A 20,657-nucleotide genomic window follows, 5' to 3' on the forward strand; every position below is an offset into this window, starting at 1 on the left:
TGAAGAACAGTAATTTTTGTTGATGCTAACATATTAGTTGTGCTCTAGATTGTTTGGTCAAAATGCTATGGTGACATTGCATTCAAAATAATTTCAAATTCCTAATGTAAATGAGATACATAATTCTAACCTAGTTGTATATGTTCTGAATCTCTTTTCTAACAAGGATTTTTTTTTTTTTGAGCTAAAGTCTCCATGAGATCTAAAATTCTAACTGAGCTTAGAGGATCTTAACATATTCTTATGCTATCTGTGTATCTATTTATAAGTCTATATTACCCATAAGGGAAGCCACTTAAGGATACAAACAACTTTTGCAAACACTGCTGTAACAGATCCACAGGTATTCTGGCTGCTACAGAATTCATTTTAGTGAAAGAAAATACTAACATGGGAAAGACCAATCAGTCTTCTGTGACAGAATTTGTCCTTTTGGGACTTTCTGGCTATCCAGAACTTGAGGCTATTTATTTTGTGCTGGTCCTGTGTATGTACCTAGTGATCCTGCTGGGAAATGGAGTCATCATCGTTGTAAGTGTCTGTGACACCCACCTGCACACCCCCATGTACTTTTTCCTCAGTAACTTATCATTCTTGGATATTTGCTATACCAGTTCTTCTATTCCCCTATTTCTCAGCAGTTTCTTAACGTCAAAGAAAACCATTTCCTTCTCTGGATGTGGAGTGCAAATGTTTCTCTCCTTCGCTATGGGAGCCACAGAGTGTGTCCTTCTAAGTATGATGGCATTTGACCGCTACGTGGCCATCTGTAACCCTCTGAGATACTCCATTATAATGAGCAGGACTTCATATGTGCCCATGGCTGCTGGGTCCTGGATTGCAGGGGGTGTCAATTCTATGTTGCAGACCTCTCTTGCAATGCGGCTTCCTTTCTGTGGGGATAATGTCATTAATCATTTTACTTGTGAAATCTTGGCTGTCTTAAAATTGGCCTGTGCTGATATCTCCATAAATGTTATTAGTATGGCTATTGCTAATATAATTTTTCTTGTGGTTCCAGTACTTTTCATTTTTGTTTCCTATGTTTTCATTCTCTCCACCATCCTGAAGATTCCTTCTGCAGAGGGGAAGCGCAAAGCCTTCTCCACTTGCTCCGCTCACTTAACAGTGGTGATTATATTCTATGGAACCATCCTCTTCATGTATGCAAAACCCAAGGCTAAAGACTCTTCTGGTGCAGACAAAGTGCAAGTCACAGACAAAATCATCTCTCTCTTCTATGGAGTTGTGACACCTATGCTCAATCCCCTCATCTATAGTTTGAGGAACAAAGATGTGAAGGAAGCTATGAAGAATGTACTGTGTCAGAAATGCTCCTCAGAGAGAATGTGAATGTTTTTTAAAGAAATTCCTTTACTCTAAATGCAAGACTAGTTCTCACCTCGAGGTTTCAAAATAAATGTAAGGGTTGGTGATACCATTAATTCATGAAATTCTCATTTTTCTGCTCCTGATATTTAAATGTGAGAGAAATGTAGGGCCTACCATTTTTCTTCATGACTGGATTAAGGAGATGGGACAGCAATTTATGGGTAAAAGGTTCTCATCCAAATCATCCACCTTCTCATGGATAACCAAATTTAGTTTAACTCTGGAATAATGAGTTCTGTAATGTTATGTGAAAGGAAATGTCGTTTTACTAACTTAACTTCTTGTCTTCTATGTGCGTTGGTATTCTAGTCTCTTATCTTTCTTAGGAACATAAAGTAGAACTCAACAAAAGTAATTTCTAATGGGTAGTCTCTGATCATAGAAAGGAAGAGTAAGCATTTTAGGATGTTAGGTACCTAGCCTGTGTATATGCCAAAGAGAGACAAGAGTAGTAAAATGAAGCTATTTTTTTGGGCTGATTTCCTTTTAGCTGAAAACTGACAGGCACACTTCTGTGCAGAAGTGTCTCAGGCAATGTGAGTCATTGTGCCGACACCCCAGCTGATGGGGAGATTTGACTTAGCCTAGGTTTTGATAGATGAGCAGTGGCATCTTTAAGTGAAAACCATTGTTACTGTTAAATGACTCAAAAAATTAGCTTCTAAGGAACTTGTTTGCATAATTCTCTAAGAACATGGTAATAATGGGTTTAGAGTGTCACTAATTAGGTATTTTTGCAATTTATATGAATTTCCTGTAGAATATGAGCTTTCTATTCATTCATTTATTCCTTCATTCAATTATTCAAGCAACCAGTATTTCCTGAATAGCAATTTTGTCTCAGGCATTATGCTAACTACTGGTAATATAAAAAAACTAAATACATTGAGACAAAACCCAAAACATGACCAAGGAGTGCACAGTCCTGTGGAATACAGACTGACACTTAATTTGAGGACAAAATTATTAAAGACTATTCACAACTTATCCCTTTCCCCTACTTTCTAAGCTGATCATTTGTTTTTCATTCATAGTGTGTTAGATATTATTGGGCTGAACAGAATATTGAGTGGACTTGGAGTAGTTTAAATGGGATAAACTCATCTTCATATAGAAGGACTTGGACCAGCTCTAGAAAAGAAACAAGAGAGGACAATGAGAAAGAGAGGATAAAGCAATGAGGAAAAAAGTAGTGCATACTAGAGATTTAGAAGATAAATACAGGAATGGAAAAGTAAATACAAAGAGGCTTTGCATCTTGCTTTTGAGTAGTGTTCTGCAATGGCAGAAATGGGATAAAATGAAATAAAACAAGTATACATTGTGATTAAAATATGGGATGATACTAAAAACAATAAAGTCCCAGAAAAACATCTTCCAGGTGTGAATTATAAACATTTTATCTAGTTCTGAAGGATAAGCAATCTTTTCCAAGTGGAAAGTGGGGGACAGACATTCCAGGTGAAGAGCACAACAGAATATTTTCAAAGGAAGACAGGGTTTGGATGCCTTATTTAATAAGAGGATGTATTTTTTACCATGAATAAAAATAGAAGGACTAGTAAGATGGACCCAATAGAAAGATATCATGAATTCAGAACTGGCTTCTTTCTGCTCCCCCTTCTTTCTGCTCCCACATTGTTAGATCCCTTAAAGTTCTGCTAGGCTCCAACACTTATTCATAGAAGAAAGCCACATTGCTATGGCTTTTCTGTAATTTTCTTTGGAAAAAAGCTTCCTAGGATGGTATGTCCAAGTGAGGGTTCCTCCCATTTCTGTTCACAGCCACGCTCCTTCTGGTTTAAAAGTGTTAAGCTGGGGCAATGGTTATGGACCAATAGGATATAATTAGCCCCCTTTCCTTTGTCATATAAAAGACACATCTAATATATTCACAAATGACATAAATTACTTTTTATAGATCTATACACATTCCTGCCCTTACTAGAGAGAAAATGTAGTGGTTTCAAATGAAGACAGAGATTTCCAGATTGTCCAGTTTTTTCTAAATTGATCTACAGTGTCCTGCCTAATAAGATGCCATCTGTATGGGATGGAACTGTGTCATTTTCCCACAGACTGGAATTTATAAAATGAGACAGATATCAGCTCTTGGGTTTCAGGCTTCTTGGTGGAACACACATGATAAAGAAAGGTTCCTTAGTCTTCTAAAACATGGACTTCAATGATATCAAGGATCAAGGATCTGAGCTAGGAGGTATATTACATCCTTTTGTGGTTAAATATGCCAGTAACACCATAAGAATGTGTTATTTTAAATTGCGTTGATGAAATAATATGTGCGTCATCATATAACCTGATTTGTATGCAATAGTCCAAGTTATGTCTGTTGTCCCAGTATAATTGCTAATAACACCTTGCTTCAGCTTTGAAAGTTTGCTGGTTTGGATGATAAGTGATATTGTGGCCCTTGTCACAGGGTAGTGTTCCTCAGAAATGCTGCTACTCCATTTCTATCAGGCCGGGAAATTGGTGGATTTTAAGGGTTTTTTCTTAGTGAGGTACTAGTGCAATATTCGTATTTTCTTAAATCTGCATTGCTGTGGCTAGACCTTTTCATTGTGCCATCCTCCAAAAGGTTATCTTTTGATCAAAACAAATAGAATAAAAGAAATATAATATCATAAAGAGGTTTGTGGAAAAGTCAAGTCCTTTAGCATAAACTTTATGATCATCTGTCAATTTCTACAGGAAAAGCTACTGGAGTTATGATTAGGATTATGTTATTTTTAAAGATAAATTTGGGGAGAATTATTTCAATAATACTAAGTAAATTCATCAACATGGTTTATCTCTCCATTTATTTTGGTTTTCTTTAATATCCCTTAAACAGTTTTGTAGTTTTGGTATATAAGTCTTATTTCTAAATAAATTCTGTTTATTCTTTATTTTTTTATTATGTTATGTTAGTCCCCATACAGTACATCATTAGTTTTTTGTTTTTTTTTGGGGGGGGGGTTCCTGGTGACATTAAAAAAAAATTTTTTTTATCAGTTTTTTTTTATTTGTTTATTTTCAGCGTAACAGTATTCATTGTTTTTGCACCACACCCAGTGCTCCATACAATACATGCCCTTTCTATTACCCACCACCTGCTTACCCAACCCCCCCCCCCCCGCCCCTTCAAAACCCTCTGGTTGTTTTTCAGAGACCATAGTCTCTCATGGTTCATCTCCCCTTCCAATTTCTCTCAACTCCCTTCTCCTCTCCATCTCCCCATGTCCTCCATGTTTTTTGCAATGCTCCACAAATAAGTGAGACCATATGATACTTGACTCTCTCTGCTTGACTTATTTCACTCAGCATAATCTCTTCCAGTCCTGTCCATGTTGCTACAAAAGTTGGGCATTCATCCTTTCTGATGGAGGCATAATACTCCATCGTGTATACGGACCACATCTTCCTTATCCATTCGTCCATTGAAGGGCATCTTGGTTCTTTCCACAGTTTGGCGACCGTGGCCATTGCTGCTATAAACATTGGGGTACAGATGGCCCTTCTTTTCACTACATCTGTATCTTTGGGGTAAATACCCAGTAGTGCAATTGCAGGGTCATAGGGAAGCTCTATTTTTAATTTCTTGAGGAATCTCCACAATGTTCTCCAAAGAACATTGTGTTCTTTGTGTTCAACATTTGTGTTGGCTGTACCAACTTGCATTCCCACCAACAGTATAAGAGGGTTGCCCTTTCTCCACATCCTCTCCAACACACGTTGTTTCCTGTCTTGCTAATTTTGGCCATTCTAACTGGCATAAGGTGGTATCTCAATGTGGTTTTAATTTGAATCTCCCTGATGGCTAGTGATGATGAGCATTTTTTCATGTGTCTGATAGCCATTTGTACGTTTTCATTGGAGAAGTGTCTGTTCAGATCTTCTGCCCATTTTTTGATATGATTATCTGTTTTTTGTGTGTTGAGTTTGAGGAGTTCTTTATAAATCCTGGATATCAACCTTTTGTCTGTACTTTCATTTGCAAATATCTTCTCCCATTCCGTGGGTTGCCTCTTTGTTTTGTTGACTGTTTCCTTTGCTGTGCAGAAGCTTTTGATCTTGATGAAGTCCCAAAAGTTCATTTTTGCTTTTGTTTCCTTGGCCTTTGGAGACATATCTTGAAAGTAGTTGCTGTGGCTGATATCGAAGAGGTTACTGCCTATGTTCTCCTCTAGGATTCTGATGGATTCCTGTCTCACGTTGAGGTCTTTTATCCATTTTGAGTTGATCTTTGTGTATGGTGTAAGAGAATGGTTGAGTTTCATTCTTCTACATATTGCTGTCCAGTTTTCCCAGCACCATTTATTGAAGAGACTGTCTTTTTTCCACTGTATATTTTTTCCTGTTTTGTCGAAGATTATTTGACCATAGAGTTGAGGGTCCATATCTGGGCTCTCCACTCTGTTCCACTGGTCTATGTGTCTGTTTTTATGCCAGTACCATACTGTCTTGGTGATCACAGCTTTGTAGTAAAGTTTGAAATCAGGTAACGTGATGCCACCAGTTTTGTTTTTGTTTTTCAACATTTCCTTAGCAATTCGGGGTCTCTTCTGAAACCATACAAATTTTAGGATTATTTGCTCCAGCTCTTTGAAAAATACCGGTGGAATTTTGATTGGAATGGCATTAAAAGTATAGATTGCTCTAGGCAGTATAGACATTTTAACAATGTTTATTCTTCCGCTCCAAGAGCATGGAATGGTCTTCCATCTTTTTGTGTCTTCCTCAATTTCTTTCATGAGTGTTCTGTAGTTCCTTGAGTACAGGTCCTTTACTTCTTTGGTTAGGTTTATGCCCAGGTATCTTATGGTTCTTGGTGCTATAGTAAATGGAATCGATTCTCTAATTTCCCTTTCTGTATTTTCATTGTTAGTGTATAAGAAAGCCACTGATTTCTGTACATTGACTTTGTATCCTGGCACGTTACTGAATTGTAACTACATACTAAATTGTATGAGTTCTAGTAGTTTTGTATGAGTTTCTAGTAGTTTGGAGGTGGAGTCTTTGGGGTTTTCCATATAAAGAATCATGTCATCTGCGAAGAGAGTGAGTTTGACTACTTCCTTGCCAATTTGGATACAGTTATTTCTCTTTGTTGTCTGATTGTCGTAGCTAGGACTTCTAATACTATGTTGAACAAGAGTGGTGAGAGTGGGCATCCTTGTTGTGTTCCTGATCTCAACGGGAAGGCTGCAAGCTTTTTCCCATTGAGGATGATATTTGCTGTGGGTCTTTCATAGATAGATTTGATAAAGTTCAGGAATGTTCCCTCTATCCCTATACTTTGAAGTGTTTTAATCAGGAACGGATGCTGGATTTTGTCAAATGCTTTTTCTGCATCAATTGAGAGGACCATGTGGTTCTTCTCTTCTCTTATTGATTTGTTCTATCACATTGATTGATTTGCGAATGTTGAACCAAACTTGTAACCCAGGGATGAATCCCACCTGGTCATGGTGGATAGTCTTTTTAATGTGCTGCTGGATCCTGTTTGCTAGGATCTTGTTGAGAATCTTAGCATCCACATTCATCAGTGATATTGGTCTGAAATTCTCCTTTTTGGTAGGGTCTTTGCCTGGTTTGGGGATCAGAGTAATGCTGGCTTCATACAAAGAATCTGGAAGTTTCCTTCTGCTTCAATTTTTGGTATAGGTTCAGGAGAATTGGTGTTATTTCTTCTTTGAAAGTTTGGTAGAATTCCCCAGGGAATTTGTTTTTTGGGCTCTTGTTTTTTGGGAGGTTTTTGATCACTGCTTCAATCTCATTACTAGATATTGGTCTATTCAGGTTGTCAATTTCTTCCTGGTTCAATTTTGGGAGTTTATAGTTTTCCAGGAATGCATCCATCTCATCTAGGTTGCTTAGCTTATTGGCATATAACTGTTGGTAATAATTTCTGATGATTGTTTGTATTTCCTTGGTGTTATTTGTGATCTCTCCCTTTTCATTCATAATTTTATTAGTTTGGGCTTTCTCTCTTTCCTTTTGGATTAGTGTGGCCAATGGTTTATCGATCTTATTGATTCTTTCAAAAAACCAGCTTCTAGTTTCATTGATATGTTTTACTGTATCTCTGGTCTCTACCTCATTGATCTCTGCTCTAGTCTTGATTATTTCCCTTCTTGTGTGTGGAATTGGTTTGATTTGTTGTTGACTCTCCAGTTCTTTAAGGTGTAGAGACAGCTGGTGTATTCTGGATTTTTCAATGTTTTTGAGGGAGGCTTGGATGGCTATGTATTTCCCCCTTAGAACTGACTTTGCTGTATCCCATAGGTTTTGGACCAAAGTGTCTTCATTCTCATTGGTTTCCATGAATTGTTTAAGTTCATCTTTGATCTCCTGGTTGATCCAAGCATTCTTAAGCAAGGTAGTCTTTAGCTTCCAGGTGTTTGAGTTCCTTCTGAACTTTTCCTTGTGATTGAGTTCCAGTTTCAAAGCATTGTGATCTGAGAATATGCAGGGAATAATGTTAGTCTTTTGGTATCAGTTGAGTCCTGCTTTGTGACCCAGTATGTGGTCTATTCTGGAGAAGGTTCCATGTGCACTTGAGAAGAATGAGTATTCTGTTGTTTTAGGGTGGAATATTCTGTATATGTCTATGAGGTCCATCTGGTCCAATGTTTCATTCAATGCCTTATTTCTTTATGAATTTTCTGCTTCGATGATCTGTCTATTTCTGAGAGAGGCATATTAAGATCTACTATTATTGTATTCATATCAATATGACTCTTTATCTTGATTAATAGTTTTCTTATGTAATTGGGTGCTCCCATATTGGGGGCATAGATATTTATAATTGTTAGATCATCTTGGTGGATAGTCCCTTTAAGAATTATGTAGTGTCGGGGCACCTGGGTGGCTCAGTGGGTTAAAGCCTCTGCCTTCGGCTCGGATCATGATCCCAGGATCCTGGGATTGAGCCCCATATCGGGCTCTCTGCTCCGCAGGGAGCCTGCTTCCTCCTCTCTCTCTGCCTGCCTCTCTACCTAGTTGTGATTTCTCTCTGTCAAATAAATAAAATATTAAAAAAAGAGAATTATGTAGTGTCCTTCTGTATCTCTGACTACAGTCTTTAGTTTAAAATCTAATTTATCTGATATGAGAATCGCTACCCCGGCCTTCTTTTGAGGCCCATTGGCATGAATGATGCTTCTCCATCCCTTCATTTTCTGTCTGGGTGTATCCTTAGGTTCAAAATGGGTATCCTGAAGACAACATATGGATGGGTCCTGTCGTTTTATCCAATCTGCAACCCCGTGTCATTTTATGGGCGCATTTAGGCCGTTCACATTGAGAGTGATTATTGATAGATACGTTTTGAGTGACATCTTGTTCCCTTTGAAGTCTTTCTGTCTGTAGATTGTTTCTATATTTCTGTTCAATGATATTCTTAGGATTTTTTCTCTTTTATAGGACCCCCCTGAGTATTTCCTGCAGTGTCGGCTTGGTGGTTGCATAGTCTTTTAAGTATTGCCAGTCTCGGAAACTCTTTATCTCTCCATCCATTTTGAATGTCAGTCTTGCTGGATAGAGTATTCTTGGCTGCATGTTCTTCTCATTTAGTACTCTGAATATATTTTGCCAGCCCTTCTGGCTTGCCAGGTCTCTGTGGACAGGTCTGCCGTTATTCTAATGGGTTTTCCTCTGTATGTAAGGAGCTTCTTTGTCCTAGCTGCTTTTAAGAGGGTCTGTCTTGAATGATAATTTTTCATTTTAACTATAAGGTGTCACGAGGACTTCGAGAATCTAAAATCTTGGGGGGAAACCTCTCTGCCTCTAGTACATGAACGTTGTTTCCATTCGTAAAACTGGGAAAATTTTCATAGACGACTTGTTCCACTATATCTTCTAGACTTCTTTCATTTTCCTCCCCTTCAGGGATTCCAATAATTCTGACGTTGGAACGTTTCATGGCATCATTTATTTCCCTGAATCTGTTTTCGTGGCTTCTGAGCTGTTTGTTCCAGGCTTCCTCCTGATCCTTTCTCTCTATCTGTTTGTCCTCCATATCACTAATTCTATCTTCTGCCTCAGTTACCCTAGCTTTTAGGGAATTTATGTTAGATTGGAATTCATTGAGAGCATTTTGAACATCATCCCTGGTGGCTTTCAGTTCTGCCCTAACATTGTGAACATCATCCCTGGTGGCTTTCAGTTCTACCCTAATCAATTCTGTTTGGTCATCCATGGCTTTCTCCAACCTAGCTATTTCCTGGATAATTGTTAGCCTGGATTCCTTTTCCAACATATTGTCTATGTCGATAGCCATTAGCTCTGTTGCAGAAGGTCCATCCTCTGTATTTTTCTTCTGTTGGGCATTCCTCCTCCTAGTCATTTTGGTGAGAGATGACTGAACAGATGCAACTGGGTATATCGATTGTGGTGCAGTCAAGGTACACCCTGGAACGCTTCTGTGCAATCAGGATTCCCCACCCAAATGAGAGAAAAAAGAAAAGAAAAAGAAATAGAGAAGAAGAAAAATAATAAAAGAAAGAGAGAGAGAGAGGGGGACAGGAAAAAAAGGGAAAATAAAAGAGAAGGCTCAGCCCAAATGAGTCCCAAGGTAAGATTTATGAAGTATACAAACAAAAACAGACAAACAAAAAGACTGAAAAAGTATATGACAAGAGAAAAAATATATATATAAAATAAAAAAAAAGGAAGAATCTCATCAGAAAGAACCCCAAGTATAAGTTTTATATACTATCAGGACAAACACAAATACACAGAAACACTGGTGGATGGAGAGATGGGAGTGTGGTTATAAATTCTCAGTGTGGGCGAGGAAGGTTATTTTGATTCTTCCTGGATGTATCTTGATGTTTTTGTTAAGGGACTGAACTTTCCTAAGATAAAGGGGATTAAAAATTTGTTTGCCTATAGGGATAGCATTGATTGGGGAAAGGGGATTACCTTGAAGTTTAACTCTATATGTATATTAGTAAACAAAAATTAAAAAAATAAACTAGACTAATCTAAATTAAAAATAAAAAAAATTTATAAAAATAGAAAAGGAAAAGAAAAACATGGGTGTATGTATCAAAAAGTTTAGGTTAGAAGGTTATTAAGGGATTTGATGTACTGGACATCTCACTGTGATGGTAAATAGGTTATAAAATTATCTATATGTTAAAAAAATAAAGAACCAGAATAGTGGTAAAGAGTTAAAAATAAAAGTTGTATTTATGAAGTAGTGGTGGTTGTTCTCTTTTGTCATCTTCTTTTTTTTTTTTTTCTTCCTTCTGGGTTGGTTTTCTGGGGGAGGGGCCTGCCACATGGGTTTTCAGACAATGATGTTTCCTGAGTTAGGTCCTCCCGCCCCCCTCAAGGGGGTGGGCGCTGAGAAAACCGTTTTGTTTTTTTTTTTTTCAGGCTTTTGTTCTCTGGAGGTTTTTATGTTCTTTCATCTGTTTTCTCTCACCTTGACAGCTTTTGATGGTTTTTAGAGGTTTAGAGGAGAGCAAACTGCACCCAGACCTCTTTCTCAGAGAGAAGCCTCAAAATGCTCTGCAGAGCTGCTGGCAGAGTAGGTATTGAGTCACGGTCCCTGGGGATGCAGGATCTCCTCCTTGTACCCAATACCATGACAGTGGTGGCTGTCTGGGCAACTTCAGACCGCCAGAGAGGTTCCAAGCAGCGATCGCACACTGAGATATTCTCGCTGGCCTGGGCTGGGAATGCCTGGTTTTTCAGGATGCCAGAGTTCCCAGCTAGCACCTGTGAGCAACTCTCCCCTCCCAGGGGAGGGTGTGGGACCCGTGTGTTTCAGGAATGCCGTCCTGCCAGGCTCCCAGCCCCTCACCCCCACGGGTTCTCCGAGGCGCTGGCGGCTCAGTCGCCCTGGGGGCTCAGTGACCAAGACCTGGTTTCTCCACAGCACTCTCTCTGGCTCTGCCCAGGGGAGGCTGTCCTGGGTCCCCAGATGCAGGGCACTCTTGTATTGGGATATTACTTTCCAATCAGTCGCCTCTGGTGACTCCTTCCCCCTTTTGTTTATCTTCCGATATCAGTCCAACGTTCCCACTCTGCTTTACCTGCCACTGGCGTCTTCTCCTGTAGAGATCCAGACGTGTGTAATTCTGATCTCAGGCTGATTTCATGGGTGATCGGAGTTCTTTGGTAGGTAATCAGCTCACTTTAGGGTACAGGTTGAAACGGGTCTGCTCCTACTTCCCTGCCATCTTGACTCTCTCTCACATCATTAGTTTTTGATGTAGTGTTCTGTGATTCATTATTTGTGTATAACACCTAGTGCTCCATGCAATACTGCTTATTCTTTAATATTTTTGATGCTTTTTAAAAATTTTTATTTTTTAAAAGATTTGAGAGAGAGAGAGAGAGAGAGAGAGCGTGTGCATGGGGAGGGGAAGAGGGAGAAAGAGAGACTCTCAAGCAGATCCCATGCTGTGTGTGGAGCCCCACACAGGGCTTGATCTCATTATTCTGAGATCATGACTGGAGCCAAAATCAAGAGTCAAGACACTCAACCAATTGAGCTACCCAGGTGCCTCTGATGGTATTTTTGAAGGGACTTTAAAAAAACAAAAAAATAGAAACTCTTCTCAGGATCGCTCTATTTGGGATCTTTTGTGGTTCTGTATAAATTTTTGGTATCTTTCCCTATTTCAGTGAAAAATGCCATTGGGGCTTTGGTAGGAATTGCATTGAATCTGTAGATTGGTAGTATGGACATTTTAACATTAGTAATTTTTCTAATCCATGAACACAGAATATTTTTCCATTTATTTGTGTCTTTAGTTTCTTTCATTGATGTCTTATAGTTTTCAGTGTGCTGGTCTCTCACCTCCTTGGTTAAATTTATTCCTAGCTATTTTATTCTTTTTGATGTAATTGCAAGTGGAATTACATTCTTAATTTCTCTTTCTGTTAATTCATTACTAGTGTATAGAAACACAACTGACTTATATATATGGATTTTGCATCCTTCAACTTTATTCAAATCATTTATTAATTTTATACTTTTTTGGGGCGGAGGAGAGCCTTTGGGATTTTCTATATATAATACCATGTCATCTGTAAATAGAGACAGTTTACTTCTTTACAATTTAGAAGCCTTTTATTTCTTTTTCTTGCTCGTTATTCTTTTTTTTTAATATTTATGTATTTGACAGACAGAGATCACAAGTAGGGAGAGAGGCAGGCAGAGAGAGAGAGAGGGAGCAGGGTAGAAGCAGGCTCCCTGCTGAGCAGAGAGCCTGATGCGGGGCTCGATCCCAGGACCCTGAGATCATGACCTGAGCCGAAGGCAGAGGCTTAACCCACTGAGCCACCCAGGCGCCCCGCTCGTTATTCTGACTATGACTTCCAACACTATGTTAAATAAAAGTGGGGTTATTGAACATCCTTGTCTTGCTTCTGATCTTAGAAGAAAAGCTCAGCTTTTCACCATTGATTATGATATTGGCAGTGGGCTTGACATATATGGACTTTATTATTTTGAAGTATGTTCCCTCTATACTCACTTGGTTGAGAGTTTTTATCAGGAATCAATGTTACTTTGTCAGTTTTTTAAATGGATCTGTTGAGATGGTTCCATGAATTTATCCTTCATTCTGTCAATGTGATGTATCATATGACTGATTTCTGAGTGTTAAACTGTACTTGCATCACTGGAATAAATCCCACTTGATCATGGTATATTATTCTTTTTCTTAAATTTTATTTTTTTCAGTGTTCCGAGATTAATTCTTTATGCTCCGCACCCAGTGCTCCATGCAATAGGCGCCCTCCTTGATACCCACCACCAGGCTCACCCAACTCCTCACCTCCCTCCCCTCCAAAACCCTCAGTTTGTTTCTCAGAGCCTACAGTCTCTCATGGTTTGTCTCCCCTCTGATTTCCCCCAACTCCATTCTCCTCTCCTTCTGATGTCCTCTATGCTATTCCTTACACTCCACAAGTAAGTGAAACCATATGATAGTTGACTCTCTCTGCTTGACTTATTTCACTCAGCATGATCTCCTCCAGTCCTGGCCATGTTGATACAAAATTTGGGTATTCATCCTTTCTGATGGAAGCATAATATTCCATTGTATATATGGTATAATTATTCTTTTAATGTGTGGTTGAACTCAGTTTGCTAATATTATGTTAAAGATTTTGCCTTTTTGATATTTAATTGATTTATTATTTCCTTTCTTTCTTTCTTGTATTCCAGTTACGTGTGTGTTTTTTTCTCCAGGTGTTGATTCTTTATCACTTTTATTCTATTGTTGAAACTTTTCAGTGGATTTTAAAATTTCTGCTATTATACTTTTCAGTTCTAGAATTTCCATTTAGTTCTTCTTATAGTTTTTGTTTCTTCACTGAAATTTAGAATCTTTTCTTTCCTCATGAGCATATTCTCTTTTATTTCATTTAAGCAGTTATAAGTAAGAGCTTAATTAGTTGCTTTATCACCCTTTCTGCTAATTCCAACCTTTAGGGTATCCCAGGATTAGTTTCCATTGATTGCCTATATATATATATATTTATATATATATATATATATATATATATATATATATTTATATATATAAATATATATATATATATTTAACGACTTATTTATTTGACAGAGAGAGAGAGAGAGAGAGAGATCACAAGTAGGCAGAGAGAGAGGAAGGGAAGCAGGCTCCCTGCTGAGCAGAGAGCCTGATGTGGTGCTCCGTCCCAGGACACTGGGATCAGGACCTGAGCCAAAGGCAGATGCTTCACCAGCTGAGCCACCCAGACACCCAAGATTGCCTTTTCATCTTGAGAGTGGGTCACACATTCCTGATTGTTCACTTTTTTGAAGGTTTTTTTAAAAATTCTATTCATTTTTTTATACTTTTATTATATTTATATTTATTTTTTATGAAAAAATTTAATCTTTTTAATTTTATTATTATTTATTTATTATTTTTCATTTTAAATAATATTTATGTATAAATAAAATATTTATTTTTATTTATTAATTTATTATTATTTTATATATATTTATTTATACTTAGATTTTAATTATATATTTGACAGAGAGAGATCATAAGTAGGCAGAGTGGTAGGCAGAGAGGCAGGCAGAGAGACAGGAAGGGAAGCGGGCTCCCTGCTGAGCAGAGAGTCCTACTTGGGGCTCAATCCCAGGATCCTGAGGTCATGACCTGAGCCAAAGGCAGAGGCTTAATCCACTGGGCCACCCAGTACCCTTCCTGATTCTTTATATGTTGAATAATTCTGGATTGTAGCCTGGACATTGTAAATGTGATAATGTGGAAACTCTGAAACCCATTAAATTCCTCTGAATAGCTTTGATTTTTTGGTTTTAAAATAAACCTGGTTTGACTTAAACTGCTAATTTAGTCTTTTTGTTAATAGTTCACCTCTTAGTTCAAGATTTTTGATTTTTATCTTTAGCTGGGCTGTGCATACAAGGCACAGGGGTCAGTCAGAGAACTGGACCAAGATTTTTACAGAGAATCTGATGTTTTCTCTTTTGTATTTTCCCCTTTCTGGAGTTCCTCCTGACTTTACACTAGCTGTGTTTTCCCTGAACTGTGAGGTTTGTCCATAAGGACTGTCAGTTTATTATCAGAATTTATACCACTCCATACAGTGCCTAGTTGAGCCAGTAGACATAAAAAATTGGAAACTTACACTAAAACATCACTTCTCCAAAGTGATTTTTTTTTTAGATTTTTATTTATTTGACAGAGATCACAAGTAGGCCGAGGCAGGCAGAGAGAGAGGGAGAAGTAGGCTCCCTCCCACCCTGAGCAGAGAGCTCAAAGCAGGGCTCGATCCCAGGACCCTGGGGCCATGACCTGAGCCAGAGGCAGCGGCTTTAACCCACTAAGCCACCTAGGCGCCCCTCCGAAGTGATGTTTTATAAAACTTTTGTACAACGTTTATCATCTCTGAGATGCTTGAGTTTGATAGGAGCTTATTCAGCCATAGTGAGAGCAGCAGAAATCAAAAGTTCATCCTTCATATTTTAAGATTAGATTGTTCACACCTCTTGCATTCTCTGATCATATTTATGTTGTTTCTTTTTTCCCCCAAATTTTATTTAAATTCTAGTTCTTTAATGTATAGTATAATATTGGTTTCAGGTATAGAATTTAGTGATTCATCACTTACATATAACACCCAGTGCTCATCACAATGCCCTCCTTAATGTCCATCACCCATTGAGCCCACCCCCACCCACCTCCCTCCACCAACCGTCAGTTTAAGAGTGTCATACAAACTGAGGGTTGCTGAAGTGGAGGCAGGTAGGAGGGATGGGATGGCTGGGTGATGGATATTGGTGGAGGGTATATGCTATGGTGAGCACTATGAATTATGTAAGAGTGATGCATCACAGACCTGTACCCCTGAAACAAATAACACATTCTATGTTTACAAAAAGAGTCTCATATGGTTCATTTCCCTCTCTCTCTTCTCCCCTTCCCATATGTTCATCTTTTTTAGTTTCTTAAATTCCATATATGAGTGAAATCATATAGTATTTGTCTTTCCCTGACTGACCTGTTTCACGTAGCACAATACACTTTAGCTCTATCCATGTCATTGCAAATGGCAAGATTTCATTCTTTTGATGGCCAAGTAATACTCCTTTGTGTGTGTGTGTGTGTGTGTGTGTGTGTGTGTGTGTACCACATCTTCTTTATCCACTCATTAGCTGATATTTGGGCTGTTTCCATAATTTGGCTGTTGTTGATAATGCAGCTATAAACACTGGGTGCTGGTGCCCTTTTGAAGTATCCATGTACCCTTTGGATAAATACCTGATAGTGGTGTGCTAGGCATCATATAATATTCTAAAATTATTTTCATTAATTAATAATAATATTAATGTTAAGGTTGCTTTCATTTTTGTATTGATTATATCTCATTTTTTGACAGTGTATGTACGTGGTAGGGGCTGGGGATTCAGTGCTGCCTATTACATTGTTCCTACTTTCAAGGATTAGCTTCAATGGCTTTGTAATGTAGATAAGAAAATTTAGGCCCATATAAAGGTCACATAGTTCTTAAATGGCAGCTAAAAGTTAAGTCCATTTTTGGCCTATATTTTCCATGTTAATTTTGAAATATGTTTGAGGATTAAATTAAATATGAAGTGATACATACATAATTATATGAAGTGATACATTAAAAACTATGAGAAGTTCTTTAGATTGGGGCATTTAGCCCATTTACATTCAGGGTAACTATTGAGAGATATGAGTTTAGTGCCATTGTCTTGGCTGTAAGGTGACTGTTACTGTATATTGTCTCTGTTCCTTTCTGATCTACTACTTTCAGGTTTCTCTTTGCTTAGAGGACCCTTTTAATATTTCCTGTAGAGCTGGCTTGGTGTTTGCAAATTCTTAATTTTTTGTTTGTTCTGGAAGCTTTTTATCTCTCCTTCTATTTTCAATGACAACCTAGCTGGATATAGTATTCTTGGCTGCATCCTTTTCTCATTTAATGCTCTGAATATATCATGCCAGCTCTTTCTGGCCTGCCAGGTCTCTGTGGATAAGTCCGCTGCCAATCTAATATTTTTACCATTGTATGTTACAGACTTCTTTTCCGGGGCCGATTTCAGGATTTTCTCTTTGTCGATAAGACTTGTAAATTTTACTATGAGGTGACGGGGTGTGGACCTATTCTTGTTGACTTTGAGGGGGGTTCTCTGCACCTCCTGGATTTTGATGCTTGTTCTCTTTGCCATATTAGGGTAATTCTGTACAATAATTCTCTCCAATATACCTTCTGCTCCCCTCTCTATTCCTTCTTCTTCTGGAATCCCAATTATTCTAATGTTGTTTTGTCTTATGGTGTCACTTATCTCTCAAATTGTCCCCTCGTGGTCCAGTAGTTGTTTGTCTCCCTTTTGCTCAGCTTCTTTATTCTCTGTCATTTGGTCTTCTATATCACTAATTCTCTCTTCTGCCTCATTGATCGTAGCAGTGAGGGCCTCCATTTTTGATTGCACCTCATTAATAGCTTTTTTGTTTACAGCTTGGTTAGATTTTAGTTCTTTAATTTCTCCAGAAAGGGCTTTTATCTCTCCAGAGAGAGTTTCTGTAATGTCTTCCATGCCCTTTTCAAACCTGGCTAGAACCTTGAGAATTGTCATTCTGAACTCTAGATCTGACACATTTCCAATGTCCATATTGATTAGATCCCTAGGCTTTGGTACTACCTCTTGTTTTGTTTTGTTTTTTTGTTTGTTTTGTTTTGTTTGTTTGTTTTTTGTGGTGAGTTTTTTCCACCTTGTCATTTTGTCCAGATGAGAATATATGATGGAGCAAATGAAATACTAAAAGGGTGACAGAATCCCCAAGAAAATGTACTTTAACCAAATCAGAAGAGAGCCAAATAATGGCGGGGGGGGCGGGGCCGAAGGGGTGTAAAAAGAAGTTCAGAAAAAAAAAATGATAAAAAGAAAACAAACAAAGAAAAAATAAAAAAAGAAAAAATATATATGTATTAGAATGGTGACTAGAACAGGGTCACCCATTAATTTTGGGAGTATTTTGGTCTCTTAGAAGAAACTACCTCCCAACATTTTAAAGAATGAAAACCATATAAGAATAAACACAATGAAGGGATGGAATATGACTATAAATATGAATTTTTTTTTAAATTTCTAAAACAGGAGTTGATAAAAATTGGTTGGGAGAATAAAGCAAAAGAAAGTGGAGAGAATTTGCTCAGGCTAGAGACTAGAACAAGCCTGGTGCTAGATTTAGGGTGCATTTTGATCTATTAGAAGAAGTAGTACCCCACATTTTTTTAGAAGAAAAACACTATGTTTATACAAAAAAAGTTAGATACAATGAAGGATAAAATATGACTATAATAATGATTATATAATAATAATAATAAAGATTTTTTTTAAATGAAAGGTATTGTTAAGATACTCTAGTTTAAAAATGTTAAAAAAGGAAAGTGTAAAAGTTAAAAAAACTAACAGAAGAAAAAAATAAAATTAATTGACCTTGCAAGACTAAAGAATCATGGGGACAAAGCCATGAATTCCGTGCTTGCTTTCTCCTCCTCTGGAATTCTGCTGTTCTCCTTGGTAAGTGAACTTGGTCTTGGCTGGATTTCTTGTTGATCTTCTGGGGGAGGGGTCTGTTATAGTGATTCTCATGTGTCTTTGCCCGAGTTGGAATTGCACCACCCTTACCAGGGGCCGGGTAAGTATTCCGCTTGGGTTCAATTTTGGGAGCTTTGATTTCCTGAACGCTTTCCATAGAGTTCCAGAGGATGGGAAGGAAAATGGCAGCCTCCCAATCTCTGGCCCAGAGGAGCCGAGAGCTCGGGGCCCCACTCCTCAGTGCAGCCTCAGAGAAAAGTGCTCAATCACTCCTGTCTCCATGGCCTCTGGCTGTGCTCCAAGCTTACCCAGCCTGTGACCCCGTGTCTCTGTCTTTGGTACACAGCTCTGCCTGGAGTCTCTGAACCCTGCAGATCCCTGAGCTCTTCTGGAGGAGGGGTTTCCCCGGATCTTGTGGGGACCCCACTCACAGAGCAGTGGTCTGTGCCACGGATTATAGTTTAAGGTAATCCCAAATTGAGAGCTCACTCCTCAGCTCTGTCTCTGTAGCCACTTCCCCACTCTAATACCTGCGAGCTCTGTGACACTCAGACACCCCTGATCCTTCTGTGACCCCGTGGGACCTGAGGCCATGCTGTCCCCATGTGGGCTTCACCCCGATTTAGCCTCTGCAGCGATGTCCCTCAGTGGAGCAGACATTTAAAAGTCCTGATTTTGTGCTCCATTGCTCCGCTGCCTGCCGGGATCCGGCCCCTCCCCCCGCGGTCCATTTTCCCATTGCTTTGGATTCACTTCTCCGCCGGTCCTACCTTTCAGAGAGTGGTTGATTTTCTGTTTCTAGAATTGTTGCTCTACTTCTCTTTGATCTCCTGTTGGATTTGTAGGTGTTCAGAATGGTTTGATAAGCTATCTGGCTGATCTCCTGCTAGCTGATATATCTCAGCCTGCTACTTCTCCACCATCTTGACTCCTCCCCCTCTCTTTTCTTTTTGATAAATCTGGTTAGGGGTTACAATTTTATTACTTTTTTCAAGGAACCAGCACCTGGTCTCATTGTCCTGGTCTATTTGTTTGTTTGCTTGTTTGTTTTTATATCATTTATTTCTACTCTAATATTTATTATTTCCTTCCTTCTGGCTTTATTTTTGTTTATTGTCCTTTTTCTAGCTCCTTTAGGTGTAAGGTTAGGTTGTTTGAGATTGTTCTTGCTTCTTTTGTAGGCCTGTATTACTGTAAACTTCCCTTGTAGGGTGGCTTTTGCTGCATCTCAGATGTCTTGGATTATTGTGTTTTCATTTTCATTTGTTTCCATTTTAAAAAAATTTATTCTTTGATTTCTTGGTTCACTCATTGATTGATTAGTATCATGTTATTTAACCTCCATGTATTTGTGGTCTTTTCAAATTTTTTGTTGTGGTTGAATTCTAATTTTTAAATTTTTTTTTTATTTTTATTTATTTGACAGAGAGAAATCACAACTAGGCAGAGAGGCAGGCAGAGAGAGAGGAGAAAGCAGGCTCCCCGCCGAGCAGAGAGCCCGACGCGGGGCTCGATCCCAGGACCCCGGGACCACGACCCGAGCCGAAGGCAGAGGCTTCAACCCACTGAGCCACCCAGGCGTAATTTAATAGCAATTTAGTCAGAAAGTGTACATGGTATGACTTCTGTTTTTATGTGTTTGTTGAGGCCTGTTTTGTGACCTAATGTGTGATCTATTCTGGAGAATGTTCTATGTGTACTTGAAAAGAATGTGTATTCTGCCATTTCAGGATGGAATGTTTTGACTATATCTGTTAAGTCCATCTGGCCCACTGTGTTATTCAAATCCATTGTTTCTTTGTTTATTTTCTGCTTAGACGATATATCCACTGATGTGAATGAGGTGTTAAATTTTCAATTATTGTGTTATTATCAATTAATTCCTTTGTGTTTGTTATTGTTTAATATATTTGGGTGCTCCCACTTTGGGTGCATAAATATTTGTAATTCTTATATATGTTTTTTGATTATCCCTTTTATGATTGTATAATCATAATTTTTTGTCCTTTTTTTACATTTTTTGTTTTAAATCCTGGTTTTGCTTTCTTTCTTTCTTTTTTTTTTTTGGATTTTATTTATTTATCTGACAGACAGAGATCACAAGTAGGCAGGGAGACAGGCAGAGAGAGAGGGGGAGGCAGGCCCCCCGCTAAGCAAAGCGCCCTATGTGGAGCTC

The 20,657-nt window shown here is 38.4% G+C and overlaps 1 protein-coding gene across 1 annotated transcript; it reads left to right on the forward strand.

Annotated features, from left to right (window-relative positions):
* Positions 1 to 390: 390 nt before the first annotated feature.
* Positions 391 to 1,353, forward strand: LOC123953224 (olfactory receptor 13C7-like). Its single transcript, XM_046023277.1, has one exon. The coding sequence runs from the start codon at positions 391 to 393 to the stop codon at positions 1,351 to 1,353; it is 963 nt and encodes a 320-aa protein (XP_045879233.1).
* Positions 1,354 to 20,657: the final 19,304 nt, after the last annotated feature.

The sequence above is a fragment of the Meles meles genome, chromosome 11 (assembly GCF_922984935.1).
Source record: "Meles meles chromosome 11, mMelMel3.1 paternal haplotype, whole genome shotgun sequence".
NCBI classification, from domain to species: domain Eukaryota; kingdom Metazoa; phylum Chordata; class Mammalia; order Carnivora; family Mustelidae; genus Meles; species Meles meles.